This window comes from Colobus angolensis, unplaced genomic scaffold (assembly GCF_000951035.1).
Source record: "Colobus angolensis palliatus isolate OR3802 unplaced genomic scaffold, Cang.pa_1.0 Scaffold181, whole genome shotgun sequence".
Classification (NCBI taxonomy): domain Eukaryota; kingdom Metazoa; phylum Chordata; class Mammalia; order Primates; family Cercopithecidae; genus Colobus; species Colobus angolensis.
In genome coordinates, this window is record NW_012114944.1 from 529022 (window position 1) to 549722 (window position 20701).

General features: G+C 41.6%; 1 protein-coding gene across 4 annotated transcripts in view; it reads right to left on the bottom strand.

Moving 5' to 3' along the window:
* GNE (glucosamine (UDP-N-acetyl)-2-epimerase/N-acetylmannosamine kinase) overlaps positions 1–20701 on the bottom strand; it is a 68059-nt gene that overhangs the window by 4882 nt on the left and 42476 nt on the right. For 3 of the 4 annotated variants that reach the window (XM_011939393.1, XM_011939397.1, XM_011939396.1), the window contains 6 exons: positions 15690–15842; positions 12470–12682; positions 7800–7887; positions 6093–6303; positions 1883–2012; positions 1287–1508 (listed from right to left, as the gene is read on the bottom strand). In XM_011939393.1, the coding sequence (XP_011794783.1) occupies positions 1287–1508; positions 1883–2012; positions 6093–6303; positions 7800–7887; positions 12470–12682; positions 15690–15842 (1017 nt within the window). The remainder of the gene's footprint in view (positions 1–1286; positions 1509–1882; positions 2013–6092; positions 6304–7799; positions 7888–12469; positions 12683–15689; positions 15843–20701) is intronic. The other variant, XM_011939398.1, reaches the window with a different exon arrangement.

The window sequence follows — 20701 nt, forward strand, 5'->3', positions numbered from 1 at the left end:
TACAATTAAGAAAAAAAGTAGGCCGGGCGCAGTGGCTCAAGTCTGTAATCCCAGCACTTTGGGAGGCCGAGACGGGCGGATCACGAGGTCAGGAGATCGAGACCATCCTGGCTAACACGGTGACCCCGTCTCTGCTAAAAAACACAAAAAACTAGCCGGGCGAGGTGGCAGGCGCCTGTAGTCCCAGCTACTCGGTAGGCTGAGGCAGGAGAATGGCGTAAACCCGGGAGGCGGAGCTTGCAGTGAGCTGAGATCCGGCCACTGCACTCCAGCCTGGGCGGCAGAGCGAGACTCCGTCTCAAAAAAAAAAAAAGTAACAAATTGGGATGTCATAAAAAAATGACAGAGCAGGGAATTCCAAAAGTCCATTCTGCCACTAAAGCCAGGAAAAAACTGGTAAAAGTGTCAGAATCAACCTTTTTGGAACTCTGGAAACTAACCAGTTTGCAACAAACAGAAGAATGCTTAATTTAAAAAACAAAAACCAGGGCCAGGTGCATGTAATCCCAGAACTTTGGGAGTCATGCCTTAATCCCAGCACTTTGGGAGGCCAAGGCTGGAGGATCCCTTGAGCCCAGCAGTTTAAGACCAGCCTGGGCAACATGGTGCAACCCTGTCTAAAAACAAAACAAAAACAGCTGAATCTTGTAAGAGAACTTTCTGGTGTTTTAACCTACCCTGGTCCCATCACCCGCTCTCCAGCTTGGTGGTGACCTTGAACAACAGTCCACACTCCCAGTACTGATGTACAAATACAGTACTGGATACCAGTACCTGATGGGGCAGGACAAACTTATTCTCAAAAAATTGTGGTTGTTTGTTTTGACCTGCCTGTCAGCTCCCTGGAGGACCACCTCAGAGGGCCTGCTTTCACCTCAACTAACTAGGAACTACCCAGTGCTGAGGGGGTTACATGAAGGGTGTTTATCAAAAACATTTCAAGGTAAAATATATTAGTCTCTGCTGCCTAGGGCAAAGGATAACAGCTGGGGCATCCAACACACTAACCAAAAAGACTGGGAGGAAAAGCTGGGAAATGAGAAGCTGTGGGAAATAAGAGCTTTGAATAGCTCTGACAAGTTCCTGGAATTTAGAAGGTCACATGCATGTCTAAGGCTGGGCACATGCTCAGAAAAGACATGAGAAGGCCACATGTGGCTCACCTTCAGGCTCGAGTCAAGCAGGAAGTGAAGGCTAAGGCAGAGTTGTAACCACCTGACCATGTTGAAGACATGCTCCAATATATATTCTAGCTCCTGAACCAACCTCCCACTACCCCCTCTTACCTGTGCCTGTGATAAGTGTAACAAAGTTTTCCAGTCCCTTTCCTTGGCCAAATTTCCTTTCTGCCAGGGCAGCACAGTTGCCATCATTGTCTACCCACACGGGGAGATGCAAAGTGTCAGAAAGGGGGGTCCTAAGGTCCACAGAGTTCCACTCTTGGATCAGTTTGGTAGAATGCAGCACAATTCCTTCCCGAGGATTTACACGGCCACCTGTGGAAATGCCTGCGCTCCACCACGAACACAAGGAAAATAATGCTGATGAGCAATCTCAGGAAAGTGTGCTGACTTTCTTGGCTTAGAACACGAATTCATTCACCCCAGATCTCCTAAGACAAACATTACCAAGGACTGCAAGGAAATATTAGACAGTTGTGAATTAAAGCCATAGCGCCTTGAAGATTTCTAGAACCATCAGTGCTTCTCTCCTAATGCTTGTTGGTGTTCCAGGAAGTCCCCATGCTTGGGGCCCACAGACAGCACCTAGAGCCATCTGTGCACAGGGCAGACACTGACTTGAAGCTCAGGCATGCATCACAACTTAGTAAATTTTGTACATTAAAATGAGCATTTCTTGGATTTATAATGTACAATCTTACCTACTCCCAAAATTCTGCAGTTCAGTTTTACAGCTTCTGCTGCAGCTTCCACACACATCTGTAGGATTAAATTAATCCTCTCTTCATAGGTTTTAGGATTGAACTGAGTATACTTCTTAACTATTTCACCCTAAAAGAGAAAACAAGTTCTGTCTCACTGGTCTTAGCTAAGCAGCATATTGTGAGTGTTGTGATCTTTTTCATGATAAATCAGATACTGCTATAGGATGACCCCACAGTCTTAGATGACTGCTTGGGGAAGGAGCCACTGCCTGGCCTGGGCCAGCCCAGGGATAAGCTCAAGTAGTTCCTGTAATCTGTCCTAATATGGGGCTGTTGAAGCAATGAAGACTCCACAGCCAGCAAGATGGGCTCCTCTTTTTTCTTTTTTTGAGATGGCTTCTCGCTCTGTTGCCCAGGCTGGTGTGCAATGGCACAATCTCGGCTCACTGCAACCTCCGCCTGCCAGGTTCAGGTGACTCTCCTTCCTCAGCTTCCCAAGTAACTGGGATTACAGGCACCTGCCACCACGCCCGGCTAATTTTTGTATTTTTAATAGAGATGGGGTTTCACCATGTTGCCCAGGCTGGTCTCAAACTCGCGACCTCAAGCAATCCTACCGCCTTGGCCTCCCAAAGTGCTGGGATTACAGGCGTGAGTCACTGCCCCCAGCTGGGCCCCTCTCTTAAGCTTAAGTTCAATGTTGGCTAATTTGAGCCTAATTCATTAAAAGACCATATTTTACTCTTTCAGGTTGACAGAATTTTCTTGCTTACTGAGGTGACTGGGCACAGTGGCTCATGTCTGTAATCCCGGCACTTTGAGAGGCCAAGGCGGGAGAATTGCTTGAGTCCAGGAGTTTAAAACCAGTCTGGGGGCCGGGCGCAGTGGCTCAAGCCTGTAATCCCAGCACTTTGGGAGGCCGAGACGGGCGGATCACGAGGTCAGGAGATCGAAACCATCCTGGCTAACACGGTGAAACCCCGTCTCTACTAAAAATACAAAAAAATTAGCCGGGCGAGGTGGCGGGCGTCTGTAGTCCCAGCTACTCGGGAATGGCGGGAACCCGGGAGGTGGAGCTTGCAGTGAGCTGAGATCCGGCCAGTGCACTCCAGCCTGGGGGCAGAGCGAGACTCTGTCTCAAAAAAAAAAAAAATAAAATAAAATAAAACCAGTCTGGGAGATACTGTGAGACCTCGTCTCTACAAAAAAATTAGCCAGGCATGTTGGCATATGCCTATAGTCCCAACTACTTGGGAGGCTGAGCTGGGAGGATTTCTTGAGCCTGGGAAGTTGAGGCTGCAGTGAGCTGAGATCATGCCACTGCACTCCAGCCTGGGCAACAGAGTGAGACCCTTTCTCAAAAAAAAAAAAAAAAAAATACTGAGGCAACTAAGTAGCTAAGCTTTAATCATCTCCTGTAATTGAATTCAGTGATGGTCTGGATATTCTGTTTCCTTAGGGTAAATTTCCATCCTGGTCGGCAGAAATACCACATTGTTTAAATTACTGTATGGCCAGGTGTGGTGGCTCACAGCTGTAATCCCAGCACATTGAGAGGCCGTGGCAGGTAGATCACTTAGACCTCAGGAGTTCAAGACCAGCCTGGACAGTAAGAGGAAACCCCATCTCTATAAAAAATACAAAAATTAGCTAGGCATGGTGGCTCACACCTATAGTCCCAGTTACTTGGGAAGCTGAGGCTGGAGAATCACTTGAACCCAGGAAGCGGAGGTTGCAGTGAGCCAAGATTGCGCCACTGCATTCCAGTCTGGGCGACAGAGTGAAACCCTGTCTCAAAAAAAATAAAATAAATTACTGTGCTTTTTGATATGTTTGAATACCAAACAGTGGTAGTCCCTCCTGATTACCTGTCTTTATATATTTTCTTTGCACAACTGACTTTTGTACTTTTAATGATAAACTTCGAGAAATTCCACTGTGATTTACAATAATTTTACTAAATGTAAAAAAAAATACTATTGAAATGTTTACTAGAATTATGTTGATCTTATAAATCCAATTTGGAAAACACTGACATCTTAAAAATAATCAGCACTTCCATCCAGGGCATTTTTTTCAAGGCTTTATGTCTTATAGTAAAGTTTTAGAATTTTCTTTATATAGATCACATCGTTTCTGGCTTCAGTTATTCTTAGGAGTTTTTGTTGTTGTTCTGAATAAGATCTCTCTTTCCATTTATATTATTTTGTTATTAGTGGATTTTAATATATCAAATACAGGGTTAGAGCTGTCACTAGGATTGTCATTAAAAATAAATGTAGGCCAGGCATGGTCGCTCATACCTGTAATCCCAGCACTTTGGGAGGTCAAGGCTGGCGGATTCCTTGAGCCCAGGAATTCAAGAGCAGCCTGAGCAACATGGTGAACCACTGTATCTACAAAAAACAGGCATGCTGGCATAAGCCTGTAGTCCCATCTACTCAGGAGGCTGAAGTATCAACATCGCTTCAGCCTGGGAGGCAGAGGTTGCAGTGAGCCGAGATTGCACCACTGCACTCCAACCTGGGTGACAGAGCAAGACTCTGTCTCAAAAAATAAAAATACATCTAGAGCCGGACACAGTTAATGTGCACCGGCATGTGCCTGTAGTCCTAGCTATTATACTTGGGAGGCTGAGGCAGAGGATCATTTAAGCCCCAGGACCTTCAGTTCAGTTTGGGAAACATAGGAAGACCTTGTCTCTAAAAAAAATTTTTTTTTTTAATTAAGAGAATAAAAAATCTAGAGTAGTGCTTCTAAATCTTCACTGTGCATCAGAATCACCTGGACAGCTTTTAACGAAGAGTGACGCCTGGCCTTCATCCCCAGAGACTCTAATTTAACCAGTCTGGGGTGGGAGCCAAGCATTTTTTTGTCTATTAATAATGTTTTTTGTTTTACCCTGTCAATAATCTCCATTTTTGCTATTCCTTCCTTTATTCCCTTCATAACTTCCACAATTATGTTTGATAATGCTGCAGAAAACATCTTTCTTTTCTTCTTGATTTCAACAGGAATGTCTCTAGAATTTTACCATTGAAAAAGGAATGCCTCTAGAATTTTACCATTGAAAAAGATGTTGGCCTTTCATATGGAATAAATCATCTTTCTGTTAAGAAACTATTCTTCTATTAGTTTTTGTTTTTGTTTTTTGAGATGGAGTCTCACTCTGTTGCCCAGGCTGGAGTGCAGTGGTGCGATCTTGGCTCACTGCAATCTCCGCCTCCTGGGTTCAAGTGATTCTCCTGCCTCAGCCTCCCAAGTAGCTGGGATTACAGGTGGCTGCCACCATACCCGGCTAATTTTTTTTTTAACTTTTATTTTTAGTAGAAATGGGGTTTCACCATGTTGTCCAGGCTGGTCTGGAACTCCTGACCTTAAGTGATCCGCCTGCCTGGACTTCCCAAAGTGCTAGGATTACAGGTGCGAGCTACTGCATCCAGCCTTCTATTAGTTTTTAAAAGAGTATTTATAAGGGAGGCCTCTTGGCTTTTCTTGAGAAAATTATGTTTTGTTTTGCTTTCCTTATTTGACCTAATGGTATTAATAAATTTCCTACAACTTTACATTTAAAATCTTTGCTATATCTCATCGTCTCTGGACGCTTTATACACTTACACTATTTCAAACAAAGAGTTTTCTGGTAGGTTTATTCTAAGTCATTAGAGATCACTTTAACATGATCAGTTTGTTATTTTTATGAATGTTCTCTCACCTATCAACACTGAGTGATGGTTTGGTTGATAGACTGAAGGTATGCTGTATTCAATAAAGAGCAGAACTGTAAAAATGCAAAATGGAAAATCCACACAACTGATGACATTCTAGAGAAGAGGCAGCTCCCTTCACCATTTGCTGATACCCCTCACCTGGGCAGTGATAATGATCAGCATACTCCACACTCCAAGCTGTTACCAAGTACAGAATTTCAGATCTTCTGGGTGGCAAAAGCCCGATCTGATGCCTAAAGGGGTCTTCCTACTGTCAAGTCTACTGTCTTGGATTCCCAAAGAAGTTACTTCTTTGAAATGTTAATGATCAGTAAAATAGTGAGACAAACATTGTAAAGGATCCACAAGTCAATACTATGAGCAAATGATTGCAAGTTCTTGTGTATGTTTCTAGTCTTACCTTCCAACTATATATACTTAAAAAAAATCAATCGCTTATATGGGATATAAAGTTAGGAGTTTAGGAGTTATTTTACCTTCATGCTGACTATTGCAACTCGGAGGTTTGTCCCGCCGAGATCAACGGCCAAGGCACTTAGAGTTTCAAGAATATGGTCAATATCTTGAGAGATATTCTCCTTCACAGGAGGAAAGCAGAATTTCTTTTGCAGTGGCTCTTGAAGATCGATAGATTTGAGAAACTTCAAAATCCTTGGAACAGCATTTCCATCCCCATATATCTTTGAACTGCAATATACAAAAAGGCAATTAAATTAAATGCTTCTGCCATACATAGTGGAATCTGAGACTTCAGGTAAAAATAATTCATGCTTCTTCCTAAAATGACATCTTCCTGCCATGCACAGTGGCTCACACATATAATCCCAGCACTTTGGGAGGCTGAGGCAGGAAGATTGCTTGAGCCCAAGAGTTTGAGACCAGCCTGGCAACATAGAGATGGCAACTCTGTCTCTACAAAAAAATACTTTAAAAAATCATTTTAAAGAAATAAATAGGCTGGGTGCCATGGCTCACACCTGTAATCCCTACACTTTGGGAGGTTGAGGCAGGCGGATTACCTGAGGTCAGGAGTTCAAGATCAGCCTGGCCAATACGGTGAAACCCCATCTCTACTAAAAGCACAAAAATTAGCCAGGTGTGGTGGGTGCCTGTAATCCCAGCTACTCAGTAGGTTGAGGCAGGAGAATTGCTTGAACCCGGAAGGCAGAGGTTGCAGTAAGCCGAGATTGCGCCACTGCACTCCAGCCTGGGTGACAGAGCGAGACTCTGTCTAAAAAAAAAAAAAAAAAACACAACAAAAAAGAAAATAACATCTCCACAATATATACATACTTTAGAACATCATGTTGTACACAATAAATATATACAATTTTATCTGTCAATTTAAAAACTGTAAATCATAATTATAGACTAAAATTTTTTAATATAATAATATCTAGATCTCTTCAGCAACATTGTAACTAAGTGCCTGTCTTTTTTTGCCTTTTTAGTTTTTACCTTTATATTTCTGAGAAAACAAAATTATTTTCAGAAAGAAACATTCAAATACAGGGAAATCCCATCGATTTGAAACAGAAAGGAGGGTGGTCAAAATTAATTAAAAAGCTGAACTAGACTTTTAAAAAAAATCAGTTACATTATTTTCTAATACTTACAGAAAGTCAAATAAGGTTAAATAAGTGTAGCAAAAGTGTTGTATTAATTAAGAGAAATAAATAAGGCTGGGCGCAGTGGCTCACACCTGTAATCCCAGCACTTTGGGAGGCCAAGGCAGGCAGATCACCTGAGGTCAGGAGTTTGAGACCAGCCTGGCCAACATGGTGAAACCCCGTCTCTACTGAAAATACAAAAATTAGCCGGGTGTGGTGGTACACGCCTGTAATGCCAGCTACTCAAGAGGCTGAGACAGGAGGATTGCTTGAACCCAGGAGACGGAGGTTACAGTGAGCTGAGATTGCGCCACTGCTCGCTAGCCTGGGCAACAAAGCAAGACTCCATCTCAAAAAAAAAAAAAGAGAAAGAAAATATATATTCTACATTGAAACCTTTGGTACAGTAATAACGGGTATGATATTAGCAATCTGTGTCTCCCCAGCAACTAGGGGCCTGTAGGCATAAGAAGGAAAGCTCTGTTAGGATGATTGAACAGTGATTGTAGCTCTAAAATGGTACTGAAGGTAGCTCCCCTTTTAATCACTCAACAAAAAATGTTTTATACTCACCAAGGGTACTGTTTACCAAACTGAAGGTGCAGTGCTTGCAATATTTTGTCTTGGGTGTCAGCATCCCGGACATGAAGAACATTCTCCCCTAGGTAAAATCCATTACAAGGATTTGGAAGTGGGAATATTCAAATAATAAAGAAATTATCAGTGTACTATGCTCATAATTAGACCTGAAATCCAGCTGTCTGAGTCTTCTTTTATTAGGGAAAAATCAACTTTTCTACTTTATACCTTTTAAAGTACTCTTGGCAAGATTTCAGTACATCAAGGGCACTAGGGTCCTTCATTCCCAAAGAGAACAAATCAAGTTTTTGTTTATTAAAATAAATAAGGTGGACTAACCTGGCATCCACTTACCATTTGCCTAGTCATCTATGAGATCCACTCTCTTTCAACTTGCCCTGCCTTCCATCTACTCAGCCAGCGGTTCACTCAGCTGGTCAGGCAGTCACTTTCCCTCCAGACATTTCCTGACCAACATGAGGGAGTAAATCTAGTGAAAATGGCCACGCTGTTCAATGGGTTTGGCTAAGAAGAGAAGAGTGAATGAGTAACAGCTGGAGAGAGGTGTGGGGTCAAGAAAGAAGTTGTTTCGTGTTGTTTGTTGCGAGATGCGAGAGGCTTAGGCATGTTTAAATGATGAGGAGGTTAAATAAAGAAAGATGAGAAACGACTCATGGATAGGTCCCTGAGAAGGCAGTAGTAGGGACTGAAAACACAGGTAGAAGGATGGGCAGTGGATAGGCAGGAGAGACACCCACACCCACACCCACACCCATGCCCACACCCTGCTGTAAAGGTAAGAAGGAAAGGATGGATGGGCATGTACATTTATATAAGTTTATTTAAGTGTAGTGGCAAAAAGTACAGAGACCATGTTGGCATATGATTCAATTATCCTTTCACTTTTTGTTTGTTTGTTTTTTTGAGACAGAGTCTTGCTCTGTTGCCCAGGCTGAAGTGCAGTGGCACAATCTCAGCTCACTGCAACCTCTACCTCCTGGGTTCAAGTGATTCTCCTGTCTCAGCCTCCTGAGTAGCTGGGATTGCAGGCGTGTACCACCACGCTTGGCTAATTTTTGTATTTTTAGAGACGGTGTTTCACCCTGTTAGCCAGGCCAGCTTGAACTCCTGACCTCAAGTGATCCACCTGCCTTGGCCTCCCAAAGTGCTAGGATTACAGGCATGAGCCACCGCACATGGCCCTCCTTTCACATCTTAAATGAACTCAGCAGTATCCACCACCCCTTCCTTAAAACATTTTATTTTACAGGCTTTATAGATAGCACACTCTTCTCGTTTCCCTGCAGCCTCACTGGTGTTCCTCTTTAGTCTTCCTTGCTGGCCCTTACGTCTTCACCAGAACTCTAAAGATTGAAGGGCTCCAGAAGTTGGTCCTGGGCTCCATTCTCTGCCCTTCTTTTTTTTTTTTTTTTTGAGATGGAGTCTTGCTCTGTCACCCAGGCTGGAGTGCAGTAGCATGATCATAGCTCACCGTAACCTCAAACTCCTGGGCTCAAGTGATCCTCCCAACTCAGCCTCCTGAGTAGCTCAGATCACAGGCGCATGATACCAGGTCCGCCTAATTTTTAAATTTTTTTGTAGAGATAAAATATCACTATATTTACCCAAGCTAGGGTCGAACTCCCAGCCTCAAGCAATCCTCCCACCTCGGCCTCCCAGAGCACTGGGATTATAGGCGTTGAGCCACCGCACCTGGCCTGGGTTTTAAATACTGTCTATGGCTGGTGCCATTATCCTCAATATCTTTTCTTCATACTAGAAACAGAATTTTTAGCCGGGCATCTGATCCCCAGCCAAAGATTATATTCTGGCTGGTCCAAGTACAGTGGTGTTTACAACTAATTGATCACAACCAGTTCCTTCTCCCCCCGCACTGCTTCACTTGACTAGCCTAAAAAAAAAAAGAAAGAAAGAAAGAAAAAAAAAAAACAGACTGGGCACAATGGCTCACATCCATAATTCCAGGACTTTGTGAGGCCAAGGTAGGAAGGATCACTTGAGACTGGGAGTTTGAGACAAGCCTGGGCAACAAAGCAAGACCCTGTCTCTACAAAACATTTTGTAAAAACATTAGCCAGGCATGGCTGGGGAGGCTAAAGTGAGAGGATAACTTGAGCCCAGGAATTCAAGGTTACGATGAGCTATGAGTGTACCACTGCACTCCAGTCTGAGCAACAGAACAATATGATCTCAGACAAAAAAAAAAAACTATATTCTTCAGCTTGCCTTGCAGCCAGATGTGGCCATGTGACTAAGTTCTGATGGATATGAGAAGAAAGATTTGCAACTTTCAGGTCTTGCCTTTAAAGGGAAAGGCATCTTCTCTTTTCCTTCTTCCAAAGGCTAAAACAGAGACTTGCAAGCAATAGCTAGAGCAACCACTAAGAAAATAGACGGAGGCTAAGTCTGATGATTGTGGAGCTGCCATCCACTGAGAAAGAAAGAACATCTAACTTATTTCAGCCACTATTATTTAGGGTCTCTGTTACAGCAGCCAAACTGACAACCAATTATATACATCATCTCTATACCAATGACTCTCAAATTTCTATCTCCAACTCTAACTCTTGCTGGAACTATCTAGCTGTTTACTAGCCATGTCTGCTTTGATATCTAATAGGCATCTTAAACTTCACATAGCTATAAGAAAACTCTTAATTCAATCCCTCCCCAAATCTGTTCCTCCCTCAGTGTCCCCATATCACTGCCCAATCAGAAATCTAGGCTATAATGGAAAAGGGTGTATCATTAAAGGAAAAAGAACTGAACTAGAACCAAGGAGATTAGTTCTAGCTCTGCTCTTTCTCCAGTTCTTCATAATTGCCACCTTTCTGTTATATTTAGATCTTCTTCCCTTCTCATTCCCAGTGTATCAATGCCCAATCAGAAATCTAGGCTTCCTTGTTGATTCCTTTCACCTCCACATCCAAGCATCGGCAAGTACTATAACAAAACCCAAATCTAACTTTTTTCCATCTCTAATATTTCATCAAAGCCACTATCATCTCTCATCTGAGCAACTGAATCAGCCCCCTTACTGGTCTCCCTGCTTTTATTCTTGCCCCCCCCCCGACATTCCATTCTCCATATTAGCAACCAGAGTGATCTTTCCAAAATGCAAGTCATGTCATGTCATTCCCTCCCATCATACTTAGAAAAAATTTCAAATGATTTACCCTGGCTTACATGCATCTGCTTCCTTCTCTAACATAATCTGTATCACTCTGCCTCTTGCTCACTACTCTATAGCCACACTGGCTCTTCCATTTCTCAAATACACCAAGTTCACCTCCCGGCCCTCACACTGGCTGTTCCCACTGCCTCTCCCTGATCCTCACATAGCTGACTCCTTGTCATTCAGATTTCAGCTTAGGTGTTACCTCCTTAAAGAGGCCCTCCTTTAACCAGTCTAAAGGAGTCCATCATATACCTTGTGTTACAGCAGGCACAGCATATAGAATTGCTGACATTTTTCTTGTTTCTTTTGTGTTTGTCTATCATCTGTCTACTCTCCCACTAGAATGTAAGTTGCATGAGAGCTCAGCCCTTCTTGGTCTAGTTTATTGCCAAATCCCAGTGCCTAGTACATTGTAGGTGCTTACTAAACATTTGCTAAGTGAATGAACTGAGGAATTTGAAAGAATTTCCATCTCATGGCTTCCATTTTCTCTATGAAGTGGGGAGTAAAGTAATATGCTGGGAATGAGAAGGGAAGAAGATCTAAATGTAACAGAAAGGTGGCAATTATGAAGAATTGGAGAGAGAGCAGAGCTAGAACTAATCTCCTTGGTTCTAGTCTAGTTCTTTTTCCTTTAATGATACACACTTTTCCGGTAAATACCACTGCGTGTAAACAGGATTAGAACTTGAACTAATGTTAATAACAGGACCTAGCTCAGTTAGCAAATTCATTAATAATAATAATACTTATACTTAAGGGGCACTTTACTTAGAACTACCATACTATAAAGTACTGACTGAAGGGATTCTATATTAGGCCCAGAAAATAAAAGCCTAGCATTCATATATTCATGAAACAGTCAACCATATTCTCTCTTAAACACAGCCATGAAAGATCATAATTAAGAACCACTTAATGCTAATTGATATTACAAAGACAATAAAATGTAAGTAGAATGGGCCGGGTGCGGTGGCTCACGCCTGTAATCCCAACACTCTGGGAGGCCGAGGTGGGTGGATCATGACGTCAGGAGATCAAGACCATCCTGGCTAACATGGTGAAACCCCATCTCTACTAAAAATACAAAAAAAATTAGCTGGGCATGGTGGCGGGTGCCTGTAGTCCCAGCTACTTGGGAGGCTGAGGCAGGAGAATGTTGTCAACCTGGGAGGCGGAGCTTGCAGTGAGCTGAGATCATGCCACTGCACTCCAGCCTGGGTGACAGAGCCAGACTCCGTCTCAAAAAAAAAAAAAGTAAGTAGAGATCTAAAATCTAAAATATTTGGTAATCACTGTGTGCTATTGTGTGCTATTTATTGACTATAGATTTTAGGCTTCAACTGGTTATTAACCTCATTCACTCGGTCACAAAATATATGCTCAGCACTGATATATGCATACCTTATAATAACTCACGTGTGTATAAAGCCTAGTCAGTTGAAGTATGAGCAAAGGTAAATACCTGTTTCTCTTCCAATCTGACGTGTTCCCAGGTTGATCACAGGTGTCCCAAAAGCTCCAACCTCTCGAACCCCACAGCTGCTGTTCCCAATCATACAACCAGCATGGGCAACCAACTGTATAAACTGGTCAAATGGGACGTGTTTAACTGCACGAAAATTGGGATGATGCTCAATGCCCTTCTTCCGCATCACTCGAACCATCTCTTTGCTCCCTATGAAAATGAAAAGAACCAATTGGTAAGTGGTTTGTGAGATAAACTATTTTCATTGGCAAATGTAGCCCACATAAAGAAATCTCCCTACAAAAACCTCACATCAGTTATTAGGGAAATAGTAATTTTAACTACTGACTTTTTCATGAATGATGGGTATCTAAAATGTCCTCTGCTTCCCTCATCTAGGAACTCAGAAAGCAGCAGTTGGGACTTGTCAAACAGAACTAGACAAAGCAAATAACTTTTATCAATGCCCTAGTAAAAACTTTTACCTTAAACTACAATTAAGGGCTAAAGACAGGCCGGGCGCAGTGGCTCAAGCCTGTAATCCCAGCACTTTGGGAGGCCAAGACAGGCGGATCACGAGGTCAGGAGATCGAGACCATCTTGGCTAACACGGTGAAACCCCATCTCTACTAAAAATACAAATAACTAGCCGGGCGAGGTGGCGGCGCCTGTAGTCCCAGCTACTCGGTAGGCTGAGGCAGGAGAATGGCGTGAACCCAGGAGACAGAGCTTGCAGTGAGCTGAGATCCGGCCACTGCACTCCAGCCTGGGTGACACAGCGAGACTCCGTCTCAAAAAAATAAAAAATAAAAAATAAAAAAATAAAGACAGGCCAACAGCCTGTATCTCTTAACCTCAAAGTTCCCAAACGGAACCCTCTCAGGCTCCCCACACCACGCTGATCTGAGAGCCTCTTCCCAGCTACACTCACCTTTACACTAACAAGAACTCAGTAGGATAGCACTCCCGTTTATGTGGACTACACTCCAAGAAAATACAAATAGATTCTGACACTGTGGCTTATATTTTAACTGCATGACTTAATAGAAACTTAAAGATATATGAAGGGAAGGCAATATTTAATGTCCCTCTACTTGCCTCTCAACTGACCCTCTCCTAACTACCCCATACCTAGGGAGGAAAACTGCTAACCTGATTGGTTAGAAGGCAGAAGTCTGACCACACCATGCTCACCAGTGGGCAGGTGCCACTCATTTAACCAAAGCTGTGCATGCATGGTTCTCAATCTTTTTGACTTTCACTGTGTAGCAAGGTAGGTAAATGGACTCAGGGTCTAACTCTGGAGAAGGCCTGGCCACTTGTCTCTGTATACAGTCTTGCCAGCGCATCATCTGTAATTATTGTACAGGTTGAGCATCCCTTATTCGACATGGTTGGGGCCAGAAATATTTTGGGTTTCAAGTTTTTTTGGATTTTGAAATATTTGTTATTCTGTAATACTTACCAGATCAGCATCCCTAATCTGAAAATCCAAAATCCAATTGCTCCAATTGCTTCCTTTGAGCGTCATGTTGGTGCTCAAAAAGTTTGAGATTTTGGAGCATTTCAGATTTCAGATTTTTGGCTTAGGGATACTCAAACTATAGTACGTGGCACACCAGAAGGCACCACTACTATTCCAAGATTCAGGTTTCAATTCACTTGAAAGCTCCTCTTTGGCTTAAGGCCTCAATAATCCATTTTCCAGAGGGAGTCCTGTACTGGGGAACTGGGCACTAAGCCAGATAATGATAAAGTGATGCCTTGATTCTTATTTTCCTATTGTTCCCTGGGTATGTCGTATCAAAAACCCCGTGGAGGGTAGAGGCAAGTGGCAGGCATGACTTAGATATACCTGGGACCCTTTACTTTCTTAGAAAAACCCTCTAATTCTAAAGTATGTACAATCAGGAAAGTGCATTATAAACAGAATATATCATTGACAATGAATGTTGAACCAGAGACACATAGTTACATTACAAATATTTATACAAAATTTAAAGGATCAGAAAAGAAAAAATATTAATGTTTTTGAAATATTGATATATTACCTAGAAAAAATCTGGGTTGGGTATTCTTAAATTTTTTTCAACTAATATCCTACTTTGTTCTCCCTAACACAAAAGATTATTCAAGGGAATACTAAGACAGAGGTTCTTTCTTTCAGAGTAAGTTGGTGATACCTTGACGTTGCAGAGAAAGGGTTCTGCCTCCTTTACCAAAAAAAAAGCCTACGAACTCGGCAATGAGTGGTGTCAGCTAATGATAACCAGTATTTGGAAATTCTTCAGTATTAGGCTCTGTTCTGGCATTTCTCATATCTCACACCCCCATTTACTCGCCTAAGGTCTCAGCAGTAACAAAATCTATGGTACCATCCACCAGTAAGCAAGTGATCAACCAGGGGAGGCTTGAGGATGAACTGGTTGGGACTGGCTGGGGACTCCAGATTGAAACTGCTTCAGCTCAAGATTACTTTAAGGTACAGCTAACATAAATAAGAAAGAAAGCAAGAAAAAGTATTAGTGGCTATTTTACTGTGGACAGTGGAATTACTACTTTTCTAGAGCTTCTCTTTCACATCAACTTTTTTTTTTGAGATGGAGTCTCACTCTGTGACTGAGACTAGAGTGCAGTGGCGCAATCTCAGCTCACTGCAACCTCCACCTTCCAGGTTCAAGTGATTCCCCTGCCTCAGCCTCCTGAATAGCTGGGACTACAGGTGCCCACCACTGTGCCTGGCTAATTATTGTATTTTTAGTAAGAGACAGGGTTTCACTATCTTGGCCAGGCTGGTCTCAAACTCCTGACCTCAAGTGTTCTGCCTGCCTCGGCCTCCCAAAGTGCTGGGATTACAGGCATGAGCCACCGTGCCCGGCCATCTTTCACTTCAACTTCTAAGATTTATGTCTCTTGGCTACTGCAGTTTCTTAACTGGTGGAAACTGGAGGGAAAATGTTAGTACTAAACATGAGACTAAAGTAGACAGTAGACAGGCTATTTTTATTATTAAGTTTCTACTGGACTTGGCAAAAACATTACAAACTTTTTGAGTTATAGCAAAATTGGTAATCCTTTGAAAATGGGGATGCATTTCAGAATAGAGTGCCCTTCAATGATAAAATGAGCAAGATAGGAAGGCAGTTAAAAGAAGAAGTAATAGAAACATAAAATTGGAAAAAGTAGGTGGCATTTCATTTTCAAGTTCAATTATTACCTGCATCAATATTTGGAAACAGAACTAGGGTCCGCTTGTTAAATGAGATAAGTGCATCCAATGTTAATTCAAACATTTTTATGGAATGCTTAATGTCAGTGGTCACAGGGTGCTGTAGTGCAACAATGTAATCTTTAGATTTTACATCATCACCTGTTTAAAGAAAATCAAACCACATTGCTTCATTAGTTAAGAATCTTAAAAGAGAAAGAAGCAAATTCTGAAAGCAAGATTCTAAGTCTGTGCTTTTAAAAATTCTAAGATAGAAACAGTTTGTCAAATTGTGAGCAGGGCATCCAAATTAGAGTCAAATGATAAGAACTTACAGCAACAAACCCAAGGATTCAGCAAACTTAACATTTTACAAAGACATGGTGCCACAAACATAACTTTAAATAGCAGGCACTAGAAATTCACTGTTTTAAAATCCAAACTATTTCAAAGCACTGGAAAAATGTGACTCTTCCCAATGTCTAACTAATGTTTTTAGTGAGTATTCAGCAATATCAATGAATAATAATGTTACAGATCATGGCATTTTGAGGCTGAACAAGCATTAAACATATTTCCTAGAATGCACAGGAGCTTCCCTGTACCATCACCTACCAGATTCAAGTGGCAAGTGTTTCTAACTCTGTTAAAGGACTAGGAGAGTTTTGCTCATCCCTAGGCTAGGATCCCAAGGACAGTTCCTCAGCAAAAATTTAAAATGTAAAAAGTTTAGATTGACAGTGCTATGTCAAACAATGCAAGATATTTATCAATAGGGCCTATATTATCCCATAAAACTGAAAGTGAGCTCCACTAACTTTTTTTAAAATTATTTTTTCCGTAAGTTATTGGGGTACAGGTGGTAATTGGTTACATAAGTTCTTTGGTAGTGATTTGTGAGATTTTGGTGCACCCATCACCTGAGCAGTATACACTGCACCATTATTTGTAGTCTTCTATCCCTTGCCCCTTCCCACTCTTCCCTCCAAGTCCCCAAAGTCCACTGTATCACTCTTAGGCCTTTGCATCCTCATAGCTTAGCTTCCACGTATCATTGAGAATATACAATGTTTGGTTTTCCATTCCTGAGTTACTTCACTTAGAATAATAGTCTCCAGTCTCATCCAGGTCACTGCAAATGCTGTTAATTCATTCCTTTTTTATGGCTGCGTAGTATTCCATCATCTATATATACCACAGTTTCTTTATCCACTCGTTGATTAATGGGCATTTGGGTTGGTTCCATGACTTTGCAGTTGTGAATTGTGCTGCTATAAACATGCATGTGCAAGTATCTTTTTCAAATAATGACTTTTCCTCTGTGTAGATACCCAGTAGTGGGGTTGCTGGATCAAATGGTAGTTCTACTTTTAGTTCTTTAAGGAATCTCCACACTGTTTTCCATAGTGGCTGTACTAGTTTACATTTCCACCAGCAGTGTAAAAGTGTTCCCTGTTCACCACATCCACACCAGCATCTACTGTTTTTTTATATTATAGCCATTCTTGCAGGAGTAAGGTGGTATCGCATGATGGTTTTGATTTGCATTTCCCTGATCATTAGTGATGTTCAGCATTTTTTCATATGTTTGTTGGCCATTTGTATATCTTCTTTTGAGAATTGTCTATTCATGTCATTAGCCCACTTTGTGATGGGATTGTTCTTTTCTTACTGATTTGAGTTCATTGTAGATTCTGGATATTAGTCCTTTGTCAGATGTATAGATTGTGAAGATTTTCTCCCACTCTGTGGTTGTCTGTTTATTCTGCTGTTCCTTTTGCCGTGCAAAAGCTCTTTAGTTTAATTAGGTCCCAGCTATTTATCTTTGTTTTTATCATATTTGCTTTTGGGTTCTTGGTCATGAAATCCTTGCCTAAGCCAACGTCTAGAAGGGTTTTTCCCATGTAATCTTCTAGAATTTTTATAGTTTCAGGTATTAAAGTCCTTAATCCATCTTGAGTTGATTTTTATATAAGGTGAGAGATGAGGATCCAGTTTCATTCTTCTACATGTGGCTAGCAAATTATCCCAGCACCATTTGTTGAAAAAGGTGTCCTTTCCCCACTTTATATTTTTGTTTGATTTGTCAAAGATCAGTTGGCTGTAAGTATTTGGGTTTATTTCTGGGTTCTCTATTCTGTTCCATGGGTCTATATGCCTATTTTTCTACCAGTAACATGCTGTTTTGGTGACTATGGCCTTATAGTATAGTTTGAAATCAGGTAGTGTGATGCCTCCAGATTTGTGCTTTTTGCTTAGTCTTGCTTTGGCTACAAGGGCTCTTTTTTGGTTCCATGTGAATTTTAGAATTATTTTTTCTAATTCTGTGAAGAATAATGGTGGTATTTTGATGGGGATTGCATTGACTCTGTAGATTGCTTTTGGCAGTATGATCATTCTTGCAATATTAACTCTACCCATCCATGAGCATGGGATGTGTTTCCATTTGTTCATGTTGTCTATGATTTCTTTCTTCTCTTCTCTTTTCTTTTTTGAGATATTGTCTCACTCGTGTTGCCCAGGCTGGAGTGCAATGGTGTGATCTCGGCTCACTGCAACCTCTACCTTCCAGGTTCAAGTGATTCTCCTGCCTCGGCCTCCCAAGTAGCTGGGACTACAGGTATACACCACCACACCCAGCTAATTTTTGTATTTTTAGTAGAATCGGGGTTTCACCATGTTGGCCAGGCTGGTCTCAAACTCGTGACCTCAAATGATCTGCCCGCCTCAGCCTCCCAAAGTGCTGGGATTACAGGCTGCACCCAGCCTATGATGTCTTTCAGCAGTGTTTTGTAATTTTCCTTGTAGAGGTCTTTTGACTCCTTGGTTAGGTATATTCCTAAGCATTTTATTTTATTTTATTTTATTTTATTTTATTTTATTTTATTTTATTTTGCAGCTATTGTAATAGGGGTTGAATTCTTGGTTTGATTCTCTGCTTGGTCGCTGCTGGTGTATAGAAGAGCTACTGATTTGTGTACATTAATCTTGTATCCGGAAACTTTGCTGAATTCTTTTATAAGTTCTAGGAGCTTTCTGGAGGTGTCCTTAGGGTTTTCAAGGTAAACAATCATATTGTCAGCAAAGAGTGACAGTTTGATTTCCTCTTTACTGATCTGGATGCCCTTTCCTTCTCTTGTCTGATTGCTCTGGCTAAGACTTCCAGTACTATGTTGAAGAGGAGTGGTGAGAGTGGGCATCCTTGTCTCGTTCCAATTATCAGAGGGAATACTTTCAACTTTTCCCCATTCAGTATTATGTTGGCTGTGGGTTTTATTACATTAAGGTATGTCCCTTGTATGCCAATTTTGCTGAGAGTTTTAATTATAAAGGGATGTTGGATTTTGTCGAATGCTTTTTCTGCATCTATTGAAATGATCATGTGATTTTTAATTCTGTTTATGTGGTGCATCACATTTACTGACTTGTATACATTAAACCATCCCTGCATCCCTGGTATGAAACCCACTTGATCATGATGGATTATCTTTTTGATACGTTGTTGGATTTGGTTAGCTAGTATTTTTGTTAAGGACTTTAGCATCTATGCTCATCAAGGATATCAGCCTGTAGTTTTTTTTTGTTATGTCCTTTCCTGGTTTTGGTATTAGAGTAATGGGGGCTTCACAGAATAAATTAGGGAGGGTTCCTTCTTCCTCTATCTTGTGGAATAGTGTCAAAAAGATTGGTACCAATTATTTTTTGAATGTCTGGTAGAATTCTGCTGTGAATGCATCTGGTCATGGAATTTTTTTTGTTGGTAATTTTTAAATTACCATTTCCATCTTGCTACTTGTTACTAATCTGTTCAGGGTATCTAATTCTTCCTGATTTAAGCTAGTAGGGTTGTATTTTTCCAGGAATTTGTTCACCTCTTCTGGGTTTTCTAGTTCATGTGCGTAAAGGTGTTCACAGTAGCCCTGAATGATCTTTTGTATTTCAGTGGTGTCAGTTGTAATATCTCCTGTTTCATTTCTTAGTGAAGTTGTTTGGATTTTCTCCCTTCTTTTCTTGGTTAATCTTGCCAATGGTCTAACAGTTTTATTTATCTTTTCAAAGAACCAGCTTTTTGTTTCATTTACTTTCTTTTTGTTTGTTTTTTGAGACAGAGTCTCAGTCTGTCGCCCAGGCTGGAGTGCAGTGGCATGATCTCGGCTCACTACATCCTCTGCCTCCTGGGTTCAAGCAATTCTCCTGCCTCAGCCTCCTGAGTAGCTGGGACTACAGGCCTGTGCTACCATGGCCAGCTAATTTTTGTATTTTTTAGTAGAGACAAGGTTTCACCATGTTGGCCAGGATGGTCTTGATCTCTTGACCTCGTGATCTGCCCGCCTCAGCCTCCCAAAGTGCTGGGATTACAGGCGCGAGCCACTGTGCCCGGCAGCAGTTTCTTTATGAAAGAAGGATGGCAAAGTGGCAAAAACTAGAAGTCTTTTTAGACCAGGGAAAAGTAAAATGCAAGAAAATAAGCCAGAGCAACTCATCCCTGGCAATAATACATTTCATACAAAGTTTGCACCTGCTTCTCCACCTGCACTTCTGATATTATTACCAGTCTGTCTTTGTATCTATCCATAATTCCGCAGCCTCAGCCCTTTCATAAATCCTCTCCATAAAGGCATTTTGTTTTCTGTTGTTAAGTCCTGTATTTACTGTGATATACCTTTTATTGTTAGGAATTTAACATGCTTTTTTAACTTTGCTAATTTTAAAATTAAGATTGTAATACATGAACATTCTGGTTACAAAGCTGCAATGTTATATACTGTCTACCCAACCCTATCTTCTTATAAGCAGAGTGATAACATGAGAAGTTCCACATCAAGGCTGGGTGCAGTGGCTCACACCTGTAATCCCAGCAGTTTGGAGGGCCAAAGAGGGCGGATCACCTGAGGTCAGGAGTTCGAGACCAGCCTAGCCAACACTGTTAAGCCCCATCTCTACTAAAAATACAAAAATTAGCCGGGCGTGGTGGTATGCACCTGTAGTCCCAGCTACTCAGGAGGCTGAGGCAAGAGTAT